This window comes from Scyliorhinus torazame, chromosome 11 (genome assembly GCF_047496885.1).
Source record: "Scyliorhinus torazame isolate Kashiwa2021f chromosome 11, sScyTor2.1, whole genome shotgun sequence".
NCBI classification, from domain to species: Eukaryota; Metazoa; Chordata; class Chondrichthyes; order Carcharhiniformes; family Scyliorhinidae; genus Scyliorhinus; species Scyliorhinus torazame.
Window position 1 is genome coordinate 95,899,677 of NC_092717.1, and position 26,951 is coordinate 95,926,627.

Here is a 26,951-nt window from a genome sequence, read left to right on the forward strand (position 1 = left end):
GGGGGAACGAGAGATTGTTTGATGGGATGGACGAGCGGGAGATGGCATGGAGGGTGGGGGGAAACGGTACGTGCGGCCAATAGCCAGTGTATAAAGCTATGTAAATATACCATCTTGCCGTGTATATATCCTGCTCAGGGAGATTTTGCGTTATTTTGTTACGGGGGGGGGTTACTGTTTGTAAGGGGAAAAATTGTGTTGTTAAAAAACCTTAATAAAAAAATATTTTTAAAAAAAAGAGAAAGCCAGAGGACAAGAAGGCGGTCCTCCGATTTCTGGGCATGGTCAACTTCCTAGGGAAGTTCATCCCTAACCTCGCCTCTCATACCACAGCTCTCAGGAACCTGGTCAGGAAGACGACAGACTTCCAATGGCTTCCTGCCCACGAGTGCGAATGAAGAGAACTTAAAACCAAACTTACCACGGCCCCGGTATTGGCCTTTTTTGATCCAGCGAATCATTTCGACTGATGCCAGCCAATCTGGCATTGGGGCAGTGCTGCTGCAACGCGATGAGGCCTCATCATGGGCCCCCGTTGCATATGCGTCACGCGCCATGACCCCCACGGAACAGCACTTTGCGCAGATAGAAAAGGAGTGCCTGAGCCTTTTGACCGGTGTTGTCAAGTTTCATGATTATGTGTAAGGCCTTCCCCAATTCACCGTCGAGACCGACCATCGCCCGCTGGTCAATATAATACAAAAAGACTTGAACGACATGACGCCTCGCCTCCAGCGCATTCTTCTCAAACACCGGCGATACGACTTCCAGCTCGTATACACCCCGGGCAAAGACCTGATCATAGCCGACGCTCTGTACAGGGCAGTCAACACCCCGTGTGACCCAGCGGGATTCGTCTGCCAGGTTGACGCCCATGTGGCCTTCGTGGCCTCCAATCTACCAGCCACGGATGAACGCCTCGTCCAAATTCGCCGCGAGACTGCGGCTTACCCCCTGCTACAGCGTGTCATGCGCCACCTAACAGACGGGTGGCTCAAGGGCCAATGTCCGCAGTTCTACAACATCAGAGACGATCTGGCGGTAGTCGATGTTGTCCTCCTGAAGCTGGACCGCATTGTTATCCCGCACAGCATGCGCCAGCTTGTCTTGGAACAGCTACACGAGGGCCACCTTGGCGTGGAGAAGTGCCGCTGACGGGACCGAGAGGCAGTGTACTGGCCCGGCATCAATGACGACATCGCCAACACAGTGCTCAACTGCCCCACCTGTCAGCGGTTCCAGCCGGCCCAACCACGTGAGACCCTACAGCCCCATGAGTTGGTCACGTCCCCTTGGTCCAATGTCGGCATCGACCTGTTCCACGCGCTGGGCAGGGACTATGTTCTGATTGTAGACTATTTTTCAAACTACTCGCAGGTGGTACGTTTGCACGACATCACATCGTCTGCAGTCATCCGTGCCTGTAAGGACACCTTTACTTGTCACAGCATCCCACTCACTGTGATGTCGGACAATGGCCCCTGCTTCGCAAGCCAGGAATGGTCCAACTTTGCCAGGAGGTCCAACTTTGTGCATGTGACATCCAGTCCCCTGTACGCCCAATCCAATGGCAAAGCGGAGAAGGGCATCCACATAGTCAAACAGCTCCTCTGCAAGGCTGCCGATGCGGGATCCGACTTCTACCTCGCCCTGCTGGCCTATCACTCAGCCCCACTGTCCACTGGCCGGTCGCCAGCCCAGCTGCTCATGGGTCGCACCCTGAGGACGACGGTGCCGTCCATTCACATCCCAGACCTTGACCAAGTTCCGGTCCTTCAACGAATGCAACTGTCTCGTGCACAGCACAAGGCAGCTCATGACTCCCGTGCAGCTGATCTCCCTGCTCTGGCTCCAGATGACAACGTCCGCATCCATCTTCCGGATGGTGGCTGGTCTGCAACTGCTGTGGTTCTTCGGCAGGTGGCTCCCCGCTCATTCCTGGTTCGTCTACCGGATGGTTCCATTCTGCGCCGTAATCGACGTGCCCTTCGTCTTGTTCCGCGCTCGCTACATGATCCTCCGCCAGTGCCACGCCCTCCTGTTGTCCCTGACCTGGACTATGCGGAGATTCCGGTTACTCTGCATCCTCCTCACTCTGACTCAGTCCAGCCCGCTCCTCAGCCGGTGGCTCCTGACCCACCCTTGAGGCGGTCAACCAGAATTCGTCGCCCACCTCAGAGACTTAATTTGTGAACTTTGTGCACTAATAGACTCTCTGGTCTGTTCTGTTCTTCCGTTTAATCGTTCAAGTGGTTTGTATAGTGTTCATCTCGTTATTTGTGTGACACACTGTTTTTTCTGCACCAGGTACCTTCCCATGTAAATAGCTTAGTTTTATGTACATAGGCCTGTAATATTTCACACACACGTAGTCAGGAACATTCACCACACACTATTTATTGTCACGCAGGCACAATTTTTTATATAAAAGGGGGGGATGTCATAATATACACCAGTATATCATGGTGCAGACACACACTGATGGACACACAGTGGGACCAATCAACATACACAACACCGCAGCCAATCAACAGTGAGAGCACATGCACTATAAAGACAGGGGGCATCAGAGTTCCCGCTCATTTGAGTAGCAGCTAGCCAGGAGCACAGAGCTCACAGCCTGCAACACAGACATTCACCATGTGATGAGTGCATCAACTGGTTAGGACAAGGCAAAGTTCTTTAGTTAAAGCTAGTATCGTATTTACCCATAGTTCAAGTATGTTTAAATAGTTAACCTTTTAATAAAATAGTGTTGCACTACTTCAAGTGTTGGTGACCTGTGTGCGATCCAGAACACCCAACACATCAGACAAAACCTTCGATAATACACAGAACATTAGGGAAGGAGAGTAGGAGAGAATGGGTCACCTTATCAGCAGTGGTTAAGAAGATTACCCATGACTTTGGAATTGTGGATGTATCAGTGGCTACAGATCCACAACTCCTCACAAAGGTCCTGAAAGGGTTTGTTGTTGTCTATATGGGGAGAGTGGTATCTGGTGGGAAAGATCCTCCATAAATTCTGCTTTAATCCTCTCCATATCTATTCCGACAAGCTCTTTTAGTGGGTCGGGAGGTTAAAATGTCACTCTTACAAGTTATATTTTAGACAGAAATATAAACTAAACTGCTTGTAAAAGAGTGATATTTTAGACAGAATGCCAAAAAAGCACTCCATAATATAATGGACTATCATTCTCCAAAGAATGACTTTTCAATCTGAACCTATGTTTCAGTATGGAGCATCTTCAATTGTCTTACTTCGGGTAGAGGATAATTTGAGAACATTGCACTTCTTGAAGACTGTAGAGAGTTCCAATTTGCAAGTTTGATGTTGAGGGCAAATCATTATCCTAAAAGGGAGGTCCTTTCACCAAGGTTTGTTTACATGAACCTCTGGACCAAAAGTTACTTTCTCCTCCTTCAATTGCTCTGTATGTCAAGGGCGTCCCTGAGGACCATGCACTGGATTATCCCCCACTTGTTTGTGTGATTTATTAGTTATATAATTCTGGATCTGGAAATGAAATTTCCTTAGTTCTAGCTAAATACTTCTGAATTCCAACTCAGAACAAAAGCATAAGTTACATACATGTGCTCCTAATGTGGAGCCTCCATATTAAGTGTGCACATCATGATTTGGGAACGCGCTTCTTACAATTTGTGAAAGGTTCAATTAATGTACAGAGAATCTTGGGGGTGCGGGGGGGGTGCGGGGGGATATGTGTCTAAATTCCATGTATGTGCTCTCACAGACAAATTTCCATGCAATGGTTACAGATTTGTAAAATGTGGCATAAAATCAAATATTTTTGTACCGATCTGTCAGGTTCCAGGTGTTTATATTGCATAAAGTTATTTCAGTCACAGATAGAGTAACTGTTACTGAGCATCAGAGAAGAAACCACTTGCATGACCATTAGGAAAGCAATAATGACTCGCCTAGATTTATCTGCCTGTAATTCACTAGCATTGCATATCATTAAGGACAAAATGCTGCCAGTTTGTAATATTTTTGAATGATCTTTGTATTTATTACACAATTCTGAAGGATTTTCATTCCTATTGGAAGACAAATCCTATCATTGCACTAAGGGGATCAAAGGATAAGGGGAGGTAGAAAATGGGCCTCGTTTTTGTTGAGTGGCCTACTCCTGTTCTTATGTAAGGCTGAATAGTTAACTTCTGTTCCTATTTCTTATGCTCCTATATGACTAGAATCCTGAGAAGTGATGTCCACGTAAATATCTAACTCCTTATGCAGATTGACTCTGAGAAACAGCTTGCATCATTTCAAGCACCAATTTCATAGGACACTTTACAAAAGTCAATTACGATAAATATGTAATTGCTTAGGTGTAGATTGTAGTTATTATTTGGTCAAGTATGTGGGAAGGTAGAAATTCCCACAGCACCCCTTTATGATTGTGTGAAAATGTACATTTTATGATTCCACTGGCGGTCAAAACAGTTCACAAGTATACTGCCTGATAAAGCTCCTCAAAAATTTGTTCACAATTTCTTCAAAATAAAAGCTCTTAAAAAGCTACCAAACAGTAGACAGAGTATAAATTGCCTCTCCGAACACCAGGCCTCAGTGACATAAGAGAACAATAGTTTGACCTCATATCTGACGGATGACATGAGAATATTAGTTCAATACTCGCCAAGCACTGAGTGATGTTGACATGCAGTTAGTTAACTCCCATTTCCAATAACTTTCCATATATAGGCACCCGAGAGTTGATTCAAACTTTGTGGTGACAGAAAATTGTTGGTAATTTGCATCCTACTCAATTTTCCATTCTATCATTTTCATATGGAAATAGAATCACAGTCTACTACCATCCATTTAAATAATCGGTAAAAGTTAAAGTCAAACAGAAAAGAAAATTAAACAGGTGTATAACAGGCAACAGATTTAATATTACTATTTTTTGCCAATGCTAATAGTGTCTTAAAGAGATTCATAGTGAATCATAGAATCCATCGAGTCCCGACAGCCCATCAAGTCTGCACCAACCCTTCGAAAGACCATCCAACCTAGGTCTAATCCCCAGCCCTATCCCAGAACACCACCCAACATGGTAGCACAGTGGTTAGCACAGTTGCTTCACAGCTCCAAGGTCCCAGGTTCACTGTGGGCAGTCTGCATGTTCTCCCCGTATCCGGGTGCTCCGGTTTCCTCCCACAGTCCAAAGATTTCATAGATTTTCATAGAATTTACAGTGCAGAAGGAGGCCATTCAGCCCATCGAGTCTGTACCGGCTCTTGGAAAGAGCACCCTACCCACGGTCAACACCTCCACCCTATCCCCATAACCCAGTAACCCCACCCAACACTAAGGGCAATTTTGGACACTAAGGGCAATTTATCATGGCCAATCCACCTAACCTGCACATCTTTGGACTGTGGGAGGAAACCGGAGCACCCGGAGGAAACCCACGCACACACGGGGAGGATGTGCAGACTCCGCACAGGCAGTGACCCAAGCCGGAATCGAACCTGGGACCCTGGAGCTGTGAAGCAATTGTGCTATCCACAATGCTACCGTGCTGCCCATGTGTAGATGTGTAGGTTAGGTGGATTGGCTATGCTAAATTGCCCTTTATGGCATAAAAAGGTTAGGTGGGGTTTCGGGGATAGGATGGAGGTGTGGGGATGGAGTGGAGCTGTGTTCTTAGATAGGGCGATCTTTCCAAGGGCCAGTCCAGACTCATTGGGGCGAATGGCCTTCTTTTGGGACAGCATGGTAGCACAATGGTTAGCACAGTTGTTTCACAGCTCGAAGGTCCCAGGTTCGCTTCCCAGCTTGGGACACTGTCTGTGCGGAGTCTGCTTGCTCTCCCCGTGTCTGCGTAGGTTTCCTCCGGGTGCTCCGGTTTCCTCCCACAGTCCAAAGATGTGCAGGTTAGGTGGATTGGCTATGATTAATTGCCCTTAGTGTCCAAAAAGGTTAGGTGGGGTTACTGGATAGGGTGGAGGCATGGACTTAAGTAGTGTGCTCTTTCCAAGGGCCGGTGCAGACTTGATGGGCCGAATGGCCTCCTTCTGCAGTGTAAATTCCATGACATTCTGTGACATTCACCCAACCTTTGGATACGAATTGGCAATCTACTTAACCTACACATCTTGGTAGGACACCAGAGCACCATGGAGGCACACAAGGGGGGAAATGGGCGAACTCCATACAGTGACCCGCGTCGGAATTGAACTCGGGTCACTGGTGCTGTGAGGCAGCAGAGCTAACCACTGTGCCGCCCAATCAAAGTGAATTAAAGTTGCCTTACTGGATTGAGTTATTTCTACGTTTTATATAATTAAAGGCCAGTATCTCTACGAGATGTTAAAAGTAAATAGCAGTGGGACTGGCAATTTGGAACCATAGATCCAGAAATTGGGATTTAATTTTTACAGTTTAGTTGTTTGAAGAAATTACAGTTGAAAATGAAGGTAAGGCGATTTTGGTTTGTATGTGCAAATAGAGAAGGAAATGGATGAGAAACCTGTTATTTTGGTTCTGCTTGACTTTGGTGAGACCTTCTTCATCTGGAGTTAAGTGGCAGACGCACACAATGTGACAATAATATATAAACAAAGTATATTACTCTTTGTTATCAAGTCAATGCTTGATTATTGATATCACATGAAAAGATCAATGCCTTAAAGTTACTGTTAAATATACATAACTGTGAAAGCAATATTCAATAAATTCCATGTCCTTTTTGCATTTTTGTTTACTCTGGAGTTTTCATGGAGTAATGGAATAATAAAATGTGCCATTCTGCTGATTTAGTCAAGTTGTTGTTTGCTTTTTATGGAGATATAAATTTCAACCGTAGTATCCATTCTACCATTTCCGAATTATAGTAAACACTCTCCAAGTGAAACCTTTGTCCAATTATTGTGAGTTAAACATTCTGACATATCCTGTATTATTGATTTGAACTGTATAGAAATAGCTTCAGTTATATATGTAGAAGATAATAGGGACTGATTGCCGAGATGCAGGAGTGATTAAAGGGCTCATATGATGTGGTTAATTGACTATGCAAAGGTTGGTCAATTTATAGCCATCATTTACACCTTTAAGTTAATTACAATTCTACAATATACTGATTATAATACATAGGGATTACAAAATTAGTTTTTGTCAATTTCTATTGTTTTTTTTAGATTGTATGGGTCAATTAAACAAAACTTTCTCCACAAGCTAAAAAAATTTTCCATTCTTTTCTTATCAAAAATAATTTCAGAGATTGGTACACATCAAACCTATGATTTCAGCACAGACTGCTGTTCTTATGATCCCTACAGTGCAGAAGGAGGTCATTTAGCCCATCAAGCCTGCACCGACCCCCTGAAAGAGCACTCCATTCAAGCCAACTTCCGGCCCTATCCTAATAGCCTCTGAACCTAACCTACACATCCCTTGACACTAAGGGGCAATTTAAGCATGGTCAATCCGCCTAAACCGCACATCTTTGGACTGTGGGAGGAAACCGGAGCACCTGGTGGAAACTCACGCAGACACGGGGAGAACATGCAAACTCCACACAGTCACCCAAGGCCGGAATTGAACCTGGGTCCCTAGCGATGTGAAGTAGCAGTGCTAACCACTGTGCCATCTTGCCGCCCCAATTGTTATGATGTGAATGTATCTTTGGATCTGATTTTGGGGAGGCAAATAAACAAAGGGTAATTTGGATGACCTATGGGTACTTCTGAAAAGATGGTGGGGCTGAAATTCACTGAAAATAAACATAATGTTCAGGCACAGGTAACAACGAGAGAAGCTGAAGACTGAAGTCATCAATCAAAAGCACATGCAACATGCCAAAACATTATTTAAGATAAAAGATTGATTGCAATTGTTCCCGTTTATAATTTCTATTTTTTTTATTATTCCACTAGCAAAAAGGTGGGAACTTGGAAGATAGCAGGAGTAGGCCTTTTGGCCGATTGAGCCTGCTCCACCATCCAAGTGGCTGATCATCTACCTCAATACCATTTTCCTGTGCTATCCCCTTATCCCTTGATGCCATTTGTATCCAGAAATCTATTGATTTCTCTCTTGGTCATGCTTAATGACTGAGCTTCACAGTCCTCTGGGGTAGAGAATTCCGATCAAAAGCCTTCCGAAAATCCAAATGCACCACATCCACTGATTGTATTTTATCTATGCTACAAGTAACATCCTCAAAAAATTCCCAAAAGTTTGTCAAACATCACTACCCTTTCATAAATCCACGTTGATTCTGCCCAACCATATCATTATTTTCCAAGTGTCTAGTTATTACATTCTTTATAATAGATTCCAACATATTCCCTCATACTGATGGCAAACTAACAGGCCTGTAGTTCTCTGCTTTCTCTCTTTCTCCCTTCTTAAATAGAGGGGTTACATTTGTTACTTTCCCGGCTGCAGGAACCTTTCCAGAATCTACAGGATTTTGAAAGATAACTGCCAATGCATTCACATATAGCCACCACATTCAACACTCTGGTCCACTCTGGTCCAAGGGATTTATCAACATTCAATCCAATAAATTTTTTGAGTACTACCCCTTCATTAATACTAATTTCTTTCAGTTCCACATTTTCACAAAAGCCTTGGTTCCCTAGAATTTCTGGGGGATTTTCTGTACCTTCCTCTGTGAAGACAGACAAACAATAATTATTTAGTTTCTCTGAATTTTCCTACTCTTGGTAAAATCTCCTGTCTCTACTTCTAATGGACCCACATTTGCCCTTGCCAATCTTTTGTTTTTCATATGCATAAAGCAGATTTGCGGCCCACATTTATGCTTTTCACTAGCTTGCATTCATATTCTCTTTTCCCTTACTTGATCAGTTTCTTGGTCCTCCTTTGCTGGATTCTAAATTGCTCCCAATCCTTGGGTTTACCACTATTTCTGACAACCTTATAAGGCTCGTCCTTTTATCTAATACTCAAATGCTGAAGCTACAAAGGCGAAGTCGGAAACATCATGAACGAATGTCTACTGCGCTCCTCAGATTGCAACGCTGACTGGAAAAGTCCCAATTCCTTATGTCCAAAGTGATAATGCCAGCACTCAAAGCTAACCAGGCCAACACTGCAAGAGTGTCTTCCACAGAGGAGACCTTGGTGTAGGATGCTTGCTCCAGCACATGGCATGCTGACTGCAGGATTAAGGAAGGACATGAACTCCACAGTGCAGGTCATGAACTCTATGGTCAGGGCATTACTTCCATGGTTCAGGCCATTAACTTCATGGTGCAGACACTTGTGGGCAGCCATGAGTGCCAGTACCAGAGGACATCAGGGCTTCTAGATCTCACTCCAGCTGTCCCTCTATCCCAAGGAGCAGGTGCAGGGAGGAGGATCAGCTGGTGCACAGCCTGGGGCTTTCCACCCAGAAGACTTTGGGGAGGGGTGTCCAGTCCATCTGACTCCCTTCTTCCTGTGACCACTTCAGCTCCTGTCCCACAGACGAAGGAGGGTGACACCACCTTACCTGTGCACCCCACAAGCAGGCCAGGGCCCTCCTGGTGTTGGCCCTTCAGAAGACGTGCGGCAAATCATTTCAGACTGCAGGTTGTCTTCACCTCACCTGTGGATCCTGGGAATACACCAAGATGCAGAGACAGGGATAGAAAGGTTAAGGAAGTATAGTTGCACAGCCTGGGCAAGGATGTTGTTAGGCATTTGTAGGTAGCAAGTGTTTAAGCACGTATATGAGTATTTAAACACCTCTGTCAACGTAGTGAACCACACTTTGTGCACCCTCTTTGTGCCGTCCTTCTCTCATCAGATTTCTCCATAACATGCTGCATATGCAATGGCGTCCATCTGACACATATAGACTGGATGCTCTAATAGCCTTCTCCATCTTCTGTGTGCGAGGATGTCAGCTCACTGGTTGATGCTCCCTCATACTGCCAGGACAAAGTCATGCCAGTGCCACTCTGGTGATGAGGACCCTCCCTTCAATGATTAAGCCCACCACTCAACCCAGTCATTAGGAAAGTCTGATCTCAGAACAAGGATCCTAGTGGCTACACCCTTGTGAGAGCCGTTTGTCTGGCACCAGAGATATAGATCCTCAGCAGTATCCCTAACTAAGGAAGAGCCTGCATCAGGAGAGATGAGTCTTTTTTAATGCATCATTGCCCTGATATTACTGTGATCAGAGAGAGTCGGTGAGCTGCCTTCAGCCAGATAGGAGTCAGACAGTTGCTCTTTGAGGACCAATGCTCTGTCCTCTCTGCAAGTCATCAGCATCTTCCTGCATTGTTTGGACTCAAGGAAACCGCATCCTTCCCATGACAGGAACAATTTCAGGGTTGGGTTAGCGCTGCCACCAATCAGTGAAGAAGGGCCATTGCCCATGATGTCCACCCTAATCCTGGTCATCCATGAAGCGGGAGGCTGCTAGGGCACCCCAAGCTCTCCTCCTCATTCGAGCTCTTGTCATCAGACGGTCTTCAACTACCTACTCCAGGGATTCCTGATTGGTGCCCTCCTCAAGTTCTTCTCAACAGAGGAGATGTGCTGCTCATCCATCTACCTCTCTGCCAGACCCTCACCCACTGGCGTTCAGTTTGTGCAGGGCACAGCACACAAGGATGCATGAAACCCTTTGGGGGCTATATTGGAGTATTCGCCTGACTGGTCCAGGCACCTGAGCCGCATCTTCAGTATCCCGATAGTCTGCTCTAACAATATGTGAATAATAGCATGAACCTCATTATAGTGGGTCTCTGTCGCACTCTGTGACCTCCGCATAAGCACCATCAGCCACATCCTGAGGGGGTACCCCTTGCCCCCGAGGAGCCACCGCTGGAGCTGATAAGCTCCCTCAAATATATCCGGTATCTGAGAGTGGCCAAGGATGTAATTGTCGTGGATGATCCACAGGAACCTAACACATCCTGCAGGCTGTGCTTGGTATGGTCGCAGATGATTTGGACATTCAGGGAGTGGAAGCTCTTGCGGTTAATGAAGGGGGCTCCGTAACGCTATGGTGAATGGAGAGCCATATGCGAGCATCAATGGCTTCCTGCACTTGTGGGAAGTCAGCTATCTGGGAAAATCTCATGGCTCTTGCATCCTGGCTAGCCTGGTCCCCATCAAAAGTTATGTAAGGATGTGTCTTGCGGGCAGCACATCCGTAACTCCCTAATACTCTTATGTGCGGAGGCCTGCGAGATGCTGCAAAGGTCACCGGTGAAGCTCTGAAAGGTAGCCACTGGCATAGAAATTTAAGGTGGCCATGATCTTCAGGGCGATAGGCAGGCCATGTGGTACCAACTCTTGGAGAACCTGGTAATGCTGAGGGACCTTGTTCCTCATGCACTGGTTCTCACCCATCTCCAAGGTGCCGTCTGTAAACTCGGAGCTGATGGTGGCATACCCTAGTGGCCACACTTTGTGACCCAGCCTCTGGCAGCTGAGCAGGCCTGCAAGCCCTTTTTCCTCAAGGTTCTGATTCTGCCTCCTGAATGGGGAGCTCATCGCGCATAGTCTTAACTGGTGAGCGGCAATCAGTGGCATTAGTATACATCAGAAATAAGTGGGCGGGCATCATTGGTCTATCAAAGCTAAGGAATGTGAATAGACTAGTGGGTTACTGATCTGACAGGCAAATGTGGGCTCATGTTGCCATGACGCCATATTAATTTTAACAGGATCAGTCATTACATGACTGACAGACCTCACCCCTAAAATTGTGGCACCGATAAACCTTGTATTCCGGACACCCACTTATTCAACCAGCCCCGCTGACAAGGCTTCCCAGCCCAGTACCAGGACCCTTCAAGATGCCAGAGGCCCTTCAGCTGTGGATTCCAGCCTCAGGGTGGGCAGCTTTGCTGCCCTTTTGTTGTTGAGTCATTCCCTCCTTCAGGGCCAAACTATTCCCTCCTCTCAGAGTCAGACCATAGGTGGCCCCTGCATAACTGCCCCCACCCCCACTTATGAACATTGACCTTCACCCAACCCATGCTGCCCTGATGCCTGCCCCCCATATCCCAGTTTGACCAAATCCAAACCCCACCCGATCGTCAATCCCGAGTCGGGCTCGACTCCCATTTTGCCCCACTCTGGCAATGGTCTATCAGGTGGCCCCAATCCTCATTGCTCTGTTGCAGGCCTCTCAAGTCTCCATCGCCCCCCTCCAGTCGTGGCTTCCCAGGTCTCCCCAACTCCCATTGTCCCGCATTGGCCCTGGCCTCTCAATTTTTTCCAACACCCGCCGCCCCACCCCGCTCTGGCAATGGCCTCTCAAGCCTCCCCAATGCCCGTAGCTCCACTTTGTCACTGCCTCTCAGGTCTCCCCCAATCCCGGTTGTCCTGCTCTGGCATTGGAATCTTGGGCACACCCCCATACAGCACAACCCCCTTAGCTTGCTCCTCCCACCCCTCCCCACCCACCAAGATCTCCAGTGCACTCTCTCGAATGGACTCCTTGGTGGATAACGGTGACCTGAAAGCTCATCACCGAAATTCCCTTCACCAGGTTCCTGTTTGTAAAAACCTGTTGTAAACCACGGCAGCGTGACCAGACATTGCAATGAGGGGAGGTTATGGCACGACTGTCTGCTAATTATATTATATTTCACTACAACGAGGTTCACAACTTTCCTGGGCATGAACCGCCTATGTCACTGGCAGGACGCGAGGACGACTGCGTCATGAGAACTCACTGGAGGGAATCTAGTTTTTCGGCTCTCGCAGGATTTTGCACCGTCTCCATTTGCACCCGCAGTAAATTGGGCCGCAAAATCCGAGCCCAGGTGTTGGAAATTACAGAGATAGGACGAGACAAAATTAATAGGAATTTTATAGAAAAAGACAAAAAATTTGACTTTAATGTCTCAGGGACAGGGAACTTGTCTTGGTCAGCGAAGACATTGGTGGGAGGTGTCAAGATGTGGGAGGTATTAGGAACCTAAGTCCAGAAATGGGGTCCAAAATGTAGCAGGCAATTTAAGGGTTAAGCAGACAGAAGGAAAAACTGTTCACCTGGACTCCAAGGGATACACCTACACCTTAAACTCATTAGGGAATGCATAAGGTGATTCACCTGAGATCCATTGTCATTCAGGACAACCTTGTTTGAAAAGCAATTATCACATTATGGACTCTGACGACCCATTTGTCTGTCAATGGAAGGCTAGTTGCATATGAATGGCATAGCTCTGGTCATTTGTGTAAACAGGAGTGGGCAATGAAGCCCACATTACAGTTGAGTTCCAGTCTGGACATCCCAGAAGAGGATCTTTGTTTGAAGGACTGGGTGGAGCTTTGATAGAGAGAGAGAGAATCGAGATTTGAACAGAGAAGGATGTAAGCAACCATGAGACAGGTCATGAAATCTGCTACATGAAAAGGATGTAAGCAGCTATCGAAGAGATCATGAAAAAAGCCAGAGGAAAAGCTTTGGAAAAGGGTTCTGAATGAATGTCTCTAACAGAAGAAAAATTGCTCCCTGAATGCAAGGGTTGCCTTTGCCTGTATATGTAAGTGGAATGAGAGCTGTATTTTCTTGAAAAGTGTTGTTTAATGGGAACTAGTTTTAAGGTTGAGAAACTACATGTAATCTGTTAGTGGTGGAGTTGAAGTTTAAGAGTTTAAACATTGTTTTGTTTTCTTTTGTTTTAACAAAGTTAGTTTATAAAATAACCAAGCCCTATCTCTTATATTGTAACTCCCGGAATGAATCAATCTTTCTGCACCGTCTTAAAACTTTAAAATGTTACATTTCTAATTCAATATCTTAGCCATTATTGAGGGAGACCAGGCGCCTGTAACAGAGGTGAGTGGGACTTGGTGTGAGGCAAGATGTAAACTGAGTTTTGATAGATTGGGTCTCTGTAGCATGCACGGTGTGAAGCAAGCAAGGAAAATGTTGGAGGCGTTTAGTCTAGCTGTGATAAAATGTAAAGCTGGCTTTCAGTGGCAAAGAGAGTGAGTTATGAATGCAGTTGGGCAATGTTGGAAAGCTTAAGGTTAGCAGAGGAAGAGTTTAGGGCAAGAGACAAAGCGGCTCAAGAACATCTACCATGGCCAGCTCAAATAACTTCAGTGGATTTTTATGATCCTGGACCAACCTCCAAAGTTTTTGGTACAATCTGGTTACGAATCAGTAATATTTTGATTAAAGTGGACAAAGTTTGAGATTGAAGACACTTGCTAAGAGAATATAGCCACAATATTCCATGACTTTTGAACAAACAAAATAAACTTAACTCTACAAGGTCAGAAAGATAAAACAATTTACAATATCTATCTTAGACTCTAACAATCAGAGTTAATATGAGGTAAGTGAATTAGCAGGCAAACTGGTCAAACACCCTACAGTGCACACTAAATAGCAGATGTGATCAAGGCAGATTCCATGGATTTCTCAGTAACCCATCTAGATATCAGTTTAACTGAGTTACACAATCTCACTGTCTGTGTGGAGTCTGCACGTTCTCCCCATGTCTGCGTGGGTTTCCTCCTGGTGCTCCGGTTTCTTCCCACAGTCCAAAGATGTGCAGGTTAGGTGGATTGCCCATGCTAAATTGCCCTTAGTGTCCAAAAAGGTGGGGTGGGGGTCCTGGGTTACGGGGATAGGTTGGAGGCGTGGGCTTGGGTAGGGTGCTCTTTCCAAGGGCCGGTGCAGACTTGATGGGCCGAATAGCCTCCTTCTGCACTGTAATTTCTATGAATCTCGTTAAAACTTTGTCTCCCTTATGAGGAATTCCAAGGTTTCACTCTTCCCTTTCAAATTTGGGATTCCATTTAGAAATCTCTCCAAAGGTTGTTCTGCCACAGACTGCCCCAGTGACGCTCACCTTGCAGGGTTTCAATCCATCTCCCAAGACTAGGTCCCCTTGGAATCAGGGTCTGCATTCCAGCATTAACTCACATGCACAATTCCGCTTTTCAGCCATGCCGAGCAGAATACTGCTGCTCCAAGAGCTTACCTTTTTCCCAACAGCCTATATAGCATGGAATCACCAACCTTCTGTAGCCTTCTCAGATCTCCAGAGCTTCACCTGAGCTTTCATTACTTGAAATCTGCCAACCACAGCCGTTTTACTGTTTGGAGCCTCTTTCCTTGTGCCTTTCCCAGCTGGTTCCTGCTGGTGACCTCCTCCTCCCAGTGGTTCCTTCTCTAGTTCTATCTCTTTGTCTTAAGGACCTCTTCCTGTCCTCTGTCCTGAGTCCCTGGGACTCCTCTCTTTTGCGGCGCCCCATGCCTGGGTCTCGTGATTGGATTTTGTGCTTTATTTTCCCATCCAAGCAAACTCGTTCTGACTCAATTTAACTCTAAAACACGGCACTGCACATAAGCTGCCTGCTCAATCCGTGCATGTGCGGAAACTCCCAGGGAATGCTGGGACTTGTAGTTCCCGGGTCAACTGGGGAATCAAATAAATCGGGTTTTGGGACAGGATGACAGCACCATTTCATCCCCCAGGGTTCTGCAACAGCAAATCGTCTTGTGGGATTATTTGTATAGGTCAGTTCAAAATTGACTAACAGATTAAATATTGATTTGATGCTCCCAAACTGGGCAAAACAGAAATTAGTTTCTCGTAACACGGGAACATAGGAATAGGAGTAGGCCAATTAGCCCTTTGGGCCTGTTCTGCATTCAATGAGATCAAGGCTGATCTGCAACCTAACGCCATACACTTTCCTTTGCTGCATATCGCTTATGGTCACTTTACTTTGCTCCATATCGCTTAATACCCTGGGAAACAAAAATCTATCAGTCTCAGCTTTAAAATTCACAACTGATTTGGCATCAATCGCCCCTTTGGACTATACTTTCTAATTTTAGGTTGACCATTTATTAGAAAGTTTTTTCTATCTATCTATCTATCTGTTTCCCTTAATATCTTGGAAACTTGGATCAAGTTACCCCTTGATATCCAAAATACCAGGGACTATAACCCTAATTTGTATAATTGCTCTTCACAATTTAACCCTCGGAGTACCACTCTGGTAAATCATGCTGCACTCTATCAAAAGTCAATATGCCATTCCTAAGGTATGGTGTTCACAGCACTCCAGGTGTGATCTGACCAGGTCTTTGTTTAGCTGAAGCATGACTTCTACCCCCTTGTATTCTAGGCTTCTCAATGTAAAGGCCAGCATTCCATTAGCCTTTTCATTCCATTCCCTTTTGCAATATTTCAGTCACCTCTTCAAAAAAATTTATAATCTTCATCTGGCTTAATGCTGACTCTGATCAGTTGAAAATTTAATATGTGTTCATCTAACCCATAACAAAGCTTCAAATGTTTGATTGTTGTTGAGCAGAGATGCAGTTTTGCAGCCATTGGCTGTAACATTACAAAATACATATTCTTAATGTGAGTAAGCAGTTTTGATACTGGATGGGATAGGAAATTTGAAAGCAAGTTCTGGATTAAACAAAACACTGAGGTTTCACAAATTCTAATTCAGCTCGAGTGAGCGATAAGGAATAGGAAGGAGTTCGGTGGTAAGTAGGTGGAGCTTTTGGAAGTAGCTGAATAAGATTACTTTAGTTTTCCTGAGGAATAGCAGCTCACCCATGAATTAATGTTAGGTAGGCTGCCTGACAGCACAGAGGATTGTAAAGCAGTAAATAGTGAGAGATGGTGCTGAGAGGTGACCGCGTAACTATGAAAGTTGACCCTGTGCTTACGGTGATGTCATCCAGGAATTGCATACAGATGAGGAAGAGGAGGAAACGGTACAGAAGTCATTAACTGCAGGCAACAGTTAAAAGGATAATTACGCAAGCCTTGGTTCACAGCAGGGGGTTATTCTGGCAGAGAGTGAGGAATAGTGAATTGCATCTACATTTATCTCTAACCTGTGCTTCCCTTGAGAGTACGGAATTATCCCCTACACTTACACGGAAATTAAAAAACGATACTACACCGCTTTAGCAAATGATTCTCTGTGCAATCCATAGTAATTAATAGCGTGTAGCAAGAGCAGGAAGACTATTGAGTTACCCATAGAATATTGATTCATTAGCTTCAAAGGATACACAGAATTATTCACTGAATCACAAATACTACAATATACTGTTACATTGCTAAACAGTGTTATCACAACTATACCTCCTTCATGTTGTCTTGGAGCTTCTCGTTTAGGACATCCATCTCCCTTTCATGCATAATCAGTTGCTCATCTTTAGTGACCAAATCTTTGATATTTTCCTTGTTGTTCTTCAATGCTTGGTTCAATTGAGTACTTAGTTCTGTTAGTCTCTCTTCATATTTTTGTACCTGAAGAGCAAATAATTAACAGACTAATGAAAGTTCTCTTACTTATTGAATACTATTGTTATGGTAGTATAATAGGGTAATGGTCGAGCAATTTAGGGACTGTGCGTTCAAATAGCAAGCTGTCAAATTGAATTCAATAAATCTAGTAATTTGAAATTTGGCACCTGAAACGGGCTGCATTCTTGTGTTAAAAAATAACTGGTTCACTGATGTCCTTCGGGAAGGGAACCTGTCAGGTCTGACACCTACATGCAACTACTTCTGAAGGGACTTAACAAGCTGCCAGCATTATGGTTCCTATTGGTGCTAAAGACTTAGAGTCTTTCCAGACAGGAATAAGCTTTTTAGGGCAAATTAAACCGGCTTTCCTCAAACCAATTAGTGATCTTCTTCGCAAAATTTACAATGGGAAGAGCATCATTCAGTTGGAAGGCAAAAGATTCTGCTCTGCCTCACTTGTACTGGTGGTCTGGGTCTGGTGGAATTTTGACCCTGTGGTTTTGTTTTTTGTAGGTATTCCAGTGAAAGAATTATTCTGAGGCAACATTTTTCACTCGCCATGTTCTTAAGGAATTGCAAAACAAATGTGCTCATGTAACTAATACAAAACTAATATCTACTTTAAGGCACACTTGAGAATGAACACGTACAAATACAGCACAAGATTAGTTGGAACATAAAAGTTTGCAACATTAAGAGTAAAAGCTGGATTTTGCACGAGATCCTTTCATTTGAACTCACATCTGGAACTCATGCAGACTTAAAAGATAATCCAAATAATAACAAAATGTGTGGAGATGAAACTTTCCTATTATTTGTAATGCATGTGGCTAATTCTACCCATTGCATTCAGAAAATTTACATAATCAAACATGATTGTTATTGCCAATTGTAATTTTAGCCTGAATAAATCATAGATTTCAGAGTAGAAGCTGACCTGGCATATAAAACAAGCAGATTGTTTTGGTGCCAAAAAGCATCCTTTTGCATATGTTCAGCATATAAGTCAACCCCCCTTTTCAGCTACAAAATGATATATTTGCATTAGCAGTCAGCCTCAATTTTTCACTCCAGAAATGTCTGTTTTACTTACCATAAACTGTAAATTGGTGCATGAAATCAAGCACGCAAAATGGACTATGTTGCAAAGAAGATGCACAAAAGTTTAAGACATGCTCATGCAGTGCAGGTTGTGCATAGCATGGCAAATGATGACCAGAAATGGGTCCTCCACCAAAAAGGATAAAGTACAAAGCTGCTTTCAAGCAAAATGTCACAACATTTGCTAACTGTGCTCAAGCTAGGAAATTCGGTGTTTGTGAAAAACTGAGGTGAGAATGGAAGAAAGAGGAATCTGCCCTTAAAAAGATGCCCAAGACCAAATGCGCCACAAGAACAGAAACCAACCACTTGACTGATCTTGAGATGCTCAAAACGGAATGGATCCTCAAAAATTGCTGGAATGGTTACATTGCCACGAGAAATGCAACGGATATGTATGCACAAAAGTAGTCCAAATCAAACGCTGAGTCCAGCAAAGATTTCAGACCAAATGTTAGTTGGTGTAGCTGCCTTATAGAATGAAACAGGCTAGTGTGGCAGAAGGCCAAAATTTCTCAGACTATCAAGAGGCTACAATGTCAAAATAACCAGTTGCGGTTCATCATCAGACAGTGGCAAAAACAAGAATATCCATCAAATCACACAGGCAACATGGATGAAAAGCCATGAATTTGATATGTCCGGCAGCCAAACAATGGAGTGGAAAGGTTTGAAAACATATCTAAGTGAGAGTTACAGGACATGAGGAGACAAAATTAAAGTCTATGGTAATTTTGAAACTTAACACTTTGTCGAACGCCAAGTTTCCTGCAGGGGTTTTGGGCATGTCCAAGGCAACATTTGGATGGATGAGGATGGAGTGAAGTCACGGCTTGATAATTTGTGGTATAGATGTCCTGGTAGCCTACATAAAGAATGCAGCTTATTAGTGTGGGACATGTTCAGATGTCATGTAATAATGAGACCAAGAGGTGCCTGTGAAGAAGTAACATCCACATTGCAGTTTAACCTTTCAATGCATGCCTCAGGAAGACAGTGAAGAATTGTGTTCTTGTCCAATGGAATAGGTGGCCAGTTGACTAAAACGCCTTCACAAAGACTGGAAATATGTGCACAACCCCTCTTGATATTTTGTGTGTTTTCATTATCAAATCGTGGGATGCTATTAGTGCACAAAGTGTCAGCAGATGGTTCAGAAAAATGTGGAATATCCAATTCAGTGAAGGAGAGGAAGATGATTTGTTGTGAAGGGATGATTCTGAAAGCAAAAGTGCCAAACCGTATCCGGAGTGGGGTCCTTATGATGATGCCATAGCAAAAGTGACTCAGAATCAATTTGTTGAACTCTTAGTGTTGGCGTTGAAGACAATCAATTTGATGGTTTTAAAATGCTTTGATTGTGGTTAAGGGCATCTTTTATTACGAGAGGGAGATATTAGGAAATTGGGTCCAGAAATGGGGTTGAAGATGTAGTAAGCAATTTAGGGGTTAATAGACTGAGGGAAAAACTGCTAGCACGCAGTCAGAGGGATACGCCCACCCTGGTCTGAGTTACATTGTCTCATTCAGATTAAACTCATTTGTGGGTATACACAGGATGCCCCAATTCAGCCAGGGTGAGTCAGTAAATATCCATTGTCCTTCAGGACACTCTTGTTTGACCGGCCATTAGCCCATTACAGGGTCTCATGGCCTCTTTTGTCTGTAAATTGGAGATTAATTGCATATCAATTTTCATGGCTCTGTTATTTTGTATAGATTGGGAGTGGGAAATCAAACAGCCAAGATAACGATAATGGGTTTATGTCTGGTTACCCCAGGGAAGAACCTTTGAGGTGCTGGGCGGAGCTCAGAGAGAGAGAGAGAATCCAGGATTTCAACAGGTGAGGAGAAGGATTTGAAAAGCCAGAGAGAGAAGCCATGGAAAGCTGTTTCATAGAAACAGCCCGGGGCAGCACGGTAGCATAGTGGTTAGCACAATTGCTTCACAGCTCCAGGGTCCCAGGTTCGATTCCCGGCTTGGGTCACTATCTGTGCGGAGTCTGCACGTTCTCCCCGTGTGTGCATGGGTTTCCTCCGGGTGCTCCGGTTTCCTCCCACATTCCAAAGATGTGCAGGATAGGTGGATTGGCCATGCTAAATTGCCCTTAGTGTCCAAAATTGCCCTTAGTGTTGGGTGGGGTTACTGTGTTATGGGGATAGGGTGGTGGTGTGGGCTTTGGTAGGGTGCTCTTTCCAAGAGCCGGTGCAGACTCGATGGGCCAAATGGCCTCCTTCTGCACTGTAAATTCTATGATCTATGAGAACATACAGTGCAGAAGGAGGCCATTCGGCCCATTGGGACTGCATCGACCCACTTTAAGTCCTTACTTCCACCCTATCCCCGTAACTCAATAACCCCTCCTAACCTTTTATTGAACACTGAGGGCAATTTAGCATGTGGATAACATTGATACTCCGCACAGACAGTGACCCAGCGGGGAATTGAACCTGGGACCCTGGTGCTGTGAAGCCACAGTGCTAACCACTGTGCTACCATGCTGCCCACAGTTTCAGAGAGACTTTCGAAAAGGGTTACGAAAGAACTTCACTACCAGAAGAAAAATTGCTTTATAAATGCAAATATCACCTTTACCTGCATGTGTAAGTGAAATAAGAGCTGCATGTTCCTTTGAAGTGCTGTTTAATGGGAATTTGTGTGTTAAGTTTAAGAAACTATATATAATCTGTTATTAGGGTTCAAGTTTAAAAGTTTAAATATTGTTTTTTCTTTTGTTTTATTAAAGTTTGTCTATAAAATAACCAAGCCCTATTTATTACGATATCACTCCTGGAATGAATCAACCTTTCGGCCTCGCCTTAAAAGTTAAAAATGTTATGCTTCTGGTCAGGTCTCTTAGCCACTGTTGAGAGCTGACCAGGAGTCTGTAACTCTTTATTCATTCAATAAACTGGCACATTAATTAAAGACAAATATATGAGTATGTTGTTTCAGATTACAAAATGGCGACCACTCACACTGGCAGTTCACATTTTATACATGGCGTTTACCTCTGTTTTTGGAAGCTTCAAAGTTCAACATATATGTTGCAATCTACAGTATGCAGTTTATTATCTTTGTTCATCTTTAAATGTTAAAAAAAAGTATATATTATTATGTTGTATTTTATTATGTTGTTTATACATCGCACATTATTGCAAATAAATCTTTTGAAATACTGCCATTGTGCAGTTAATAAGATTATTTACTATAGATACATTTAAAGGCTGAAGTTGCAGTTTTGTGTATCTTTGCCATTCTTATTAAAATACATTTCTGGATTTTAAAAACATTTTATTGCTTCTAAATGAACATATATATTCAATTCAGGTTTTTGAAACATTATATGTTAGTCGTGTGGTTCTCGCTGCAAGGAAAATAATTCTATCTCGCACATAATGTAGCATGTTAATTCAGCATTAATTATGGAATGTGTCAAGCTAAATTTCAGTCAAAGCTCCATGTTAGTCTCCAGAGCTTTCTTAATGACAGTAATTACAGGTCATAAAATAAATCTTCTAAAATTAACATTTTTTCTATGTCTTGATAGGGAACTGTAAATGGCCAAGCAATACTGATATTTTGATTACTTAAATGTAGCTTCTTTTGTTTCAAGCAGCTGCTAGAGCTGTGAATAGAATAAAGGTTGACAGAGGTGCCTCATTGTAGATCCCTGAAAGGGTATATTACAAAACCCAATCTAATTGTGAAGTCTGAAACACTTTCATAAGCTGTCTAAAATGAACAAGGTGCTACATTATGCACATACTTTTGTCTAAAAAAAATTGAACTTCAATGCACTGATATTAGGAGCTTTGAAACAAAAATAAATCACCGTGGTCCAAAATACACAGGTGTAATACAGGACTTGTTTTTAAACATATGTAAAAAAGACGCTGATGCTATTTTTCTTTAACATTATCGTGAATACTGAAGGACGCTGATCAAAGATTAATTGGAGGCTGCAACATTTAATAAATATAACAGTGCGCACGCAGACACACATTTACAACCCCATTCTAAAACTCCACCCAGTGGTAATGAAGCAATAATCATCCAAATATTATGGTGCTGTACTGCCCTGTTCCTGCCTCTGCCATTTTGTTTGGGCCTTCGCTTCAGCATCCCTGATGCCTGCTAAAAATAGGCAGGAATATGACAGAAATATTCACAACAAGGTTCTATGTTTCGATGTCATTTTCAATAAAAATTGTACAGGTAGCCCATTGTACTGGATTGCTTCAGTAGTATAGATATGAAATGGCATTTGGAAGTACTGTTTAAAGGGGCACTCATATGAGCATAGGAATTTCTGGATGATAAAAATACCAGGATCCATCTAGTTTACTCACTATTCTGGGCATATGGTGGCTGCACAATAGAAGTATAATTGAGTTGTTGATTGGTTATGGCAATCAATCTTTTATGAAATTGTCAAAAACAAATGCAGATATAAGGTGAGGAAAACCACTATAGTAGAGTTTGGGGAACCATCGGTCCAAATTCACATATTCCTCTCAAGCTGCACTCAGCACAGGCCATGTCTCAAATTACTGATATCACAGGCCATGTCTCAAATTACTGATATCACAGAGTCACAGAATAATACAGCACAGAAGAGGCCCTTCGTCCCATCGAGTTTTCACCGAAGCATGAACAACACCTGACCTCCCTACCTAATCCCATTTGTCAGCAATTGGCCCATAGCCTAGAATGTTATGACGTGCCAAGTACTCATCCAGGCACTTTTTAAAGGATATGAGGCAACCCGCCTCTACCACCCTCCCAGGCAGTGCATTTCAGCCTCTGGGTAAAAAGATTTTTCCTCTAATCCCCCCTAAACCTTCTGCCCCCGAGCTTGTACTTGCGGCCCCTCATGACTGACCCTTCAACTAAGGGGAAAAGCTGCTCCCTACCCACCCTGTCCATGCCCCCCATAATCTTGTATACCTCAAGGGTCGCCCCTCAATCTTCTCTGCTCCAGCGACAAGTCTATCCAACCTCTCTTCAGAACTCAAATGTTCCATCCCAGGCAACATCTTGGTGACTCGCCTCTGCACCCCCTCCAGTGCAATCACATCCTTCCTCTAATGTGGCAACCAGAATTGCACACAATACTGCAACTGTGTCCTCACCAAAGTTCTGTACAACTCCAACATGACCTCCTGCTTTTGTAATCTATGTCCCAATTGATAAAGGCAAGTATCCCTTTTTCACCACCCTATTAACCTGCCCTTCTGCCTTCAGAGATCTAAGGACATACACAGCAACGTCCCTTTGTTCCTCGGAATTCCCAGTGTCATGCCGTTCATTGAATACTTACTTGCCACATTACTTCTTCCCAAGTGTAACACCTCACCTTTCAGGGTTAAATTCCACCAGCCACTTTTCCTCCCATTTGACCATCCCATCTATATCTTCCTGTAATCTAAGACATCCAGCCTCACTGTTAACCACCCAGCTAATCGTTGTGTCATCCGCAAACTTACTGATCCTACACCCCACACAGTCATCTATAACGTTTATATAAATGACAAACAATAGGGGACCATGTGGTACGCCACTGGACACTGGCTTCCAGTCACTAAAGCAACCGTCTGAAATCACCCTCTGTCTCCAAAGCGAAGCCAATTTTGAATCCACCTTATCAAGTTACCCTGTAACCCATGTGCATTTACCATCTTTATAAGTCTCCCATGTGAGACCTTGTCAAAGGCTTTGCTGAAATCCATGTAAACTACATCACCTACACTACCCTCATCTACACACCTGGTCACATGCTCAGAAGATTCAATCAAATTTGTTAGACATGACCTTCCTCTGACAAAGCCATGCTGACCATTCCTGATCAAACCTTGCCTCTCCAAGTGGGGACAGATTCTCTTCTTCGGAATTTTCTCCAATAGTTTCCTTGCCCCTAATGTGATACTCACTGGTATAGTGTATCCCAAAATGTTATTTTCTGAAAGAAATCTAATTTGCAATTCAACTGATCAATATTAATTGCTTCTACAATCTCCCTAGCGAGCATGTTTCACAGATTGACATTTGCTCACTGAAATATTGTTTCCGCAGATTAGTTTTGATTTTAGCACTTTTGAATCTCAGCTTTGGCCTCTGGTTCTGCTTTTCTGAACAAGAAGAAACAGCTTGTCCTAATATACATTTTGTGGCCCCTTTTAAATCCTAACATGGTCATATCCCCTCCTGACATTCTCTCAGAGAAAGCATCCTCATATTATTTGTCTGGCTTTAAAAATGAAAAGACAAAGTCACCACTTGCCAAGGACATTCAGAAAGACTGTTCAGTATATTAATATGCTTTTTTAAAATATAGAAAGCAGATATGATTTGGTCCTATCCATAGCAAATATACCTAGACATAATAAAGCGGTTACTGATATTCCTTGATCTGCATTAACCTTCAAGCTATGGTGTTTATTATGCTGCTGATACATCATCGAAAGACATCACATTGTCATTTGGCATGATGTTTGACAACTTATTCTGTTACATCAAGACAGTACAAAATTACCATTTCCAAATCCCTTTCTAGTTAATAAGAAAATGCAATAATGGCATTCAACTTGTATAAGGCAAAATTGACTGTTGTGGAGACATAATTAAAAATTCAGTTTTGTAGATAAGCATGTTTCTACTAGAATGTCATGGAGAGAGCACAACATATTCTATCAATCCCATCTTGCAAAACATTGAAGAAAAAGCCTTCTGTGTGTGCACTAGATATAGGGCTGAACTTACAGACCTAGCTGAAGGCAGGAATGGAGGTGGTTAGAGCCTGAAAATACCAGTGTCTGGCAGTGTGTCTATTTTCTGACCCAGTTTCTGGCACGGGCATTTTTGCTGAGGCGGGTTCGTAGACGGCAGGGCTACCATGACGCGGGCAGCCAGTCATTAAGAGCTTTGTTATGCCCACTTGGAGGAGGCCAATTAGAATTTTTAAGTTGGTGCCCAGTTTCCCAACCTGCTGGATTGATTGGGGTAGGGTTGGTTGATGTGGAATGTGTGCATGTGCGTGTGTGTGTGTGTGGGGCGAGGGGGGGTGGTACTGCTTATTCTGTTAACTGCTGGAGATAGGTACCCTGTCACACGTTAGAAGGCCAGCGTTCCAGGCAGGCTTAGACGCCCTCACTGCCTGCCTCTGTACCCGTGTTGCACTGCGGAGTGATTTCTCCCGACTAACACCCATCAACTCACATAGACACAAAATCGTGGCCTGGTCTCCATGTTAAAGCACCCCCACAGTTACTTCTTGCAGGCTACAGCTCCCCTCAATCTGGAATTCTTAAGGCCTCTGATCTGACCTCCAACTTCAAGAGCCTGTCTGATGCCCTTAACTGGAATGAAAATCTGTGTTCATGCCAATTCATGGGGCTTCTCCGTTAAAACTCCAATGTACAACATCCCCCCTCAGTAAGTGGGTTTAGAACCCAGTATCAGTCCCTGACTCTTATTTCCCGCCTATCCTCTCAGGCGATATGTTTTTATTTGCGACACAACTGATCTTTCAAAACATCAACTTTGATAAGCGATTCTTTGATAGTTATTTATACCAAATATAAATGAGAAGCTATTGTGACACACTAAAACCAAAGGGCACAATTTACCGGCTGCGTCCTGCCGGAATCGGGATGGGACAAGGCCAGTAGATACCGCGAGAAGCCTCTTCCGGGATCCCCGACAGTCGCTGTACCTAGTGAGATCTAACGCGATCTCAAGAGAGTCTGGATCCCGCCTGCAATGGGCAGGACCCATAGTTGGATGCAGTGACGGTGCAACCATTTTGCTCATTTAACTCTGCTGATGTCAGATTGAACCGGCCTCGCCAAGGAGACCCCAACCTGGCGCCGTTTAGCACTGCTCACCACATATTTTGCCCATGCCAGGGATCAGGCCCAGGGGTGGCCTGCCGTATGAGGTGGTGTGTGGGGGGCTCGAGGACACCCCCCCCAACAGATGAGTTGGGGCGTTAGGGGGTTCTAGCGGTCATGTCAGAGGAATCGAGAGATAAATGTTGTTAAGAGTGGCCTCGAGGGGCGTTCCCCGCCGGGGCCCGAAAACACAACTGAGCACAATTAGATAGCGGGGTCGTTCCTGCCGGGACTAGGTTTTGTTTTGGTTTGATCGCGCCTAAAATGTGCAATGCCCATTGGAATAGTTGCTGTACGAAAATATGCACAACTTCATGAATAATCTGTTATCTCGCTAAGCAAAATCAAATCTATCTATATAATTAGTTTGTTTGTCACTATAACACAACGCATAGGTTTTACACTCATTGGTACTCTATAACAAGCTAAACCACCAACAATCTCAATCATCAGGTACAATTTCATTCAGTTTGTATATTTTCAGGGCCTTCCTAATCTTAAATATCTTGAATTAATTGATCATTTACCTCATTACATTTCCTTCCTTAAAACCGTGCCTACACTTCCAAAGTATTTCACTGACTGTAATATCCTAACATCATTAAAAGCACCATAAAATATAAGTCATCTGTTTGGGATCTTAGTATATGCAAAATGGTTGCATGTTTGCCTCGAGCACCATCACTGCA

General features: G+C 43.8%; 1 protein-coding gene across 6 annotated transcripts in view; it reads right to left on the bottom strand.

Annotated features, from left to right (window-relative positions):
- Positions 1–26,951, bottom strand: part of LOC140385401 (uncharacterized) — a 649,931-nt gene that overhangs the window by 116,104 nt on the left and 506,876 nt on the right. For all 6 annotated transcript variants that reach the window (XM_072467513.1, XM_072467511.1, XM_072467516.1 and 3 more), the window contains one exon: positions 17,101–17,268. In XM_072467513.1, the coding sequence (XP_072323614.1) occupies positions 17,101–17,268 (168 nt within the window). The remainder of the gene's footprint in view (positions 1–17,100; positions 17,269–26,951) is intronic.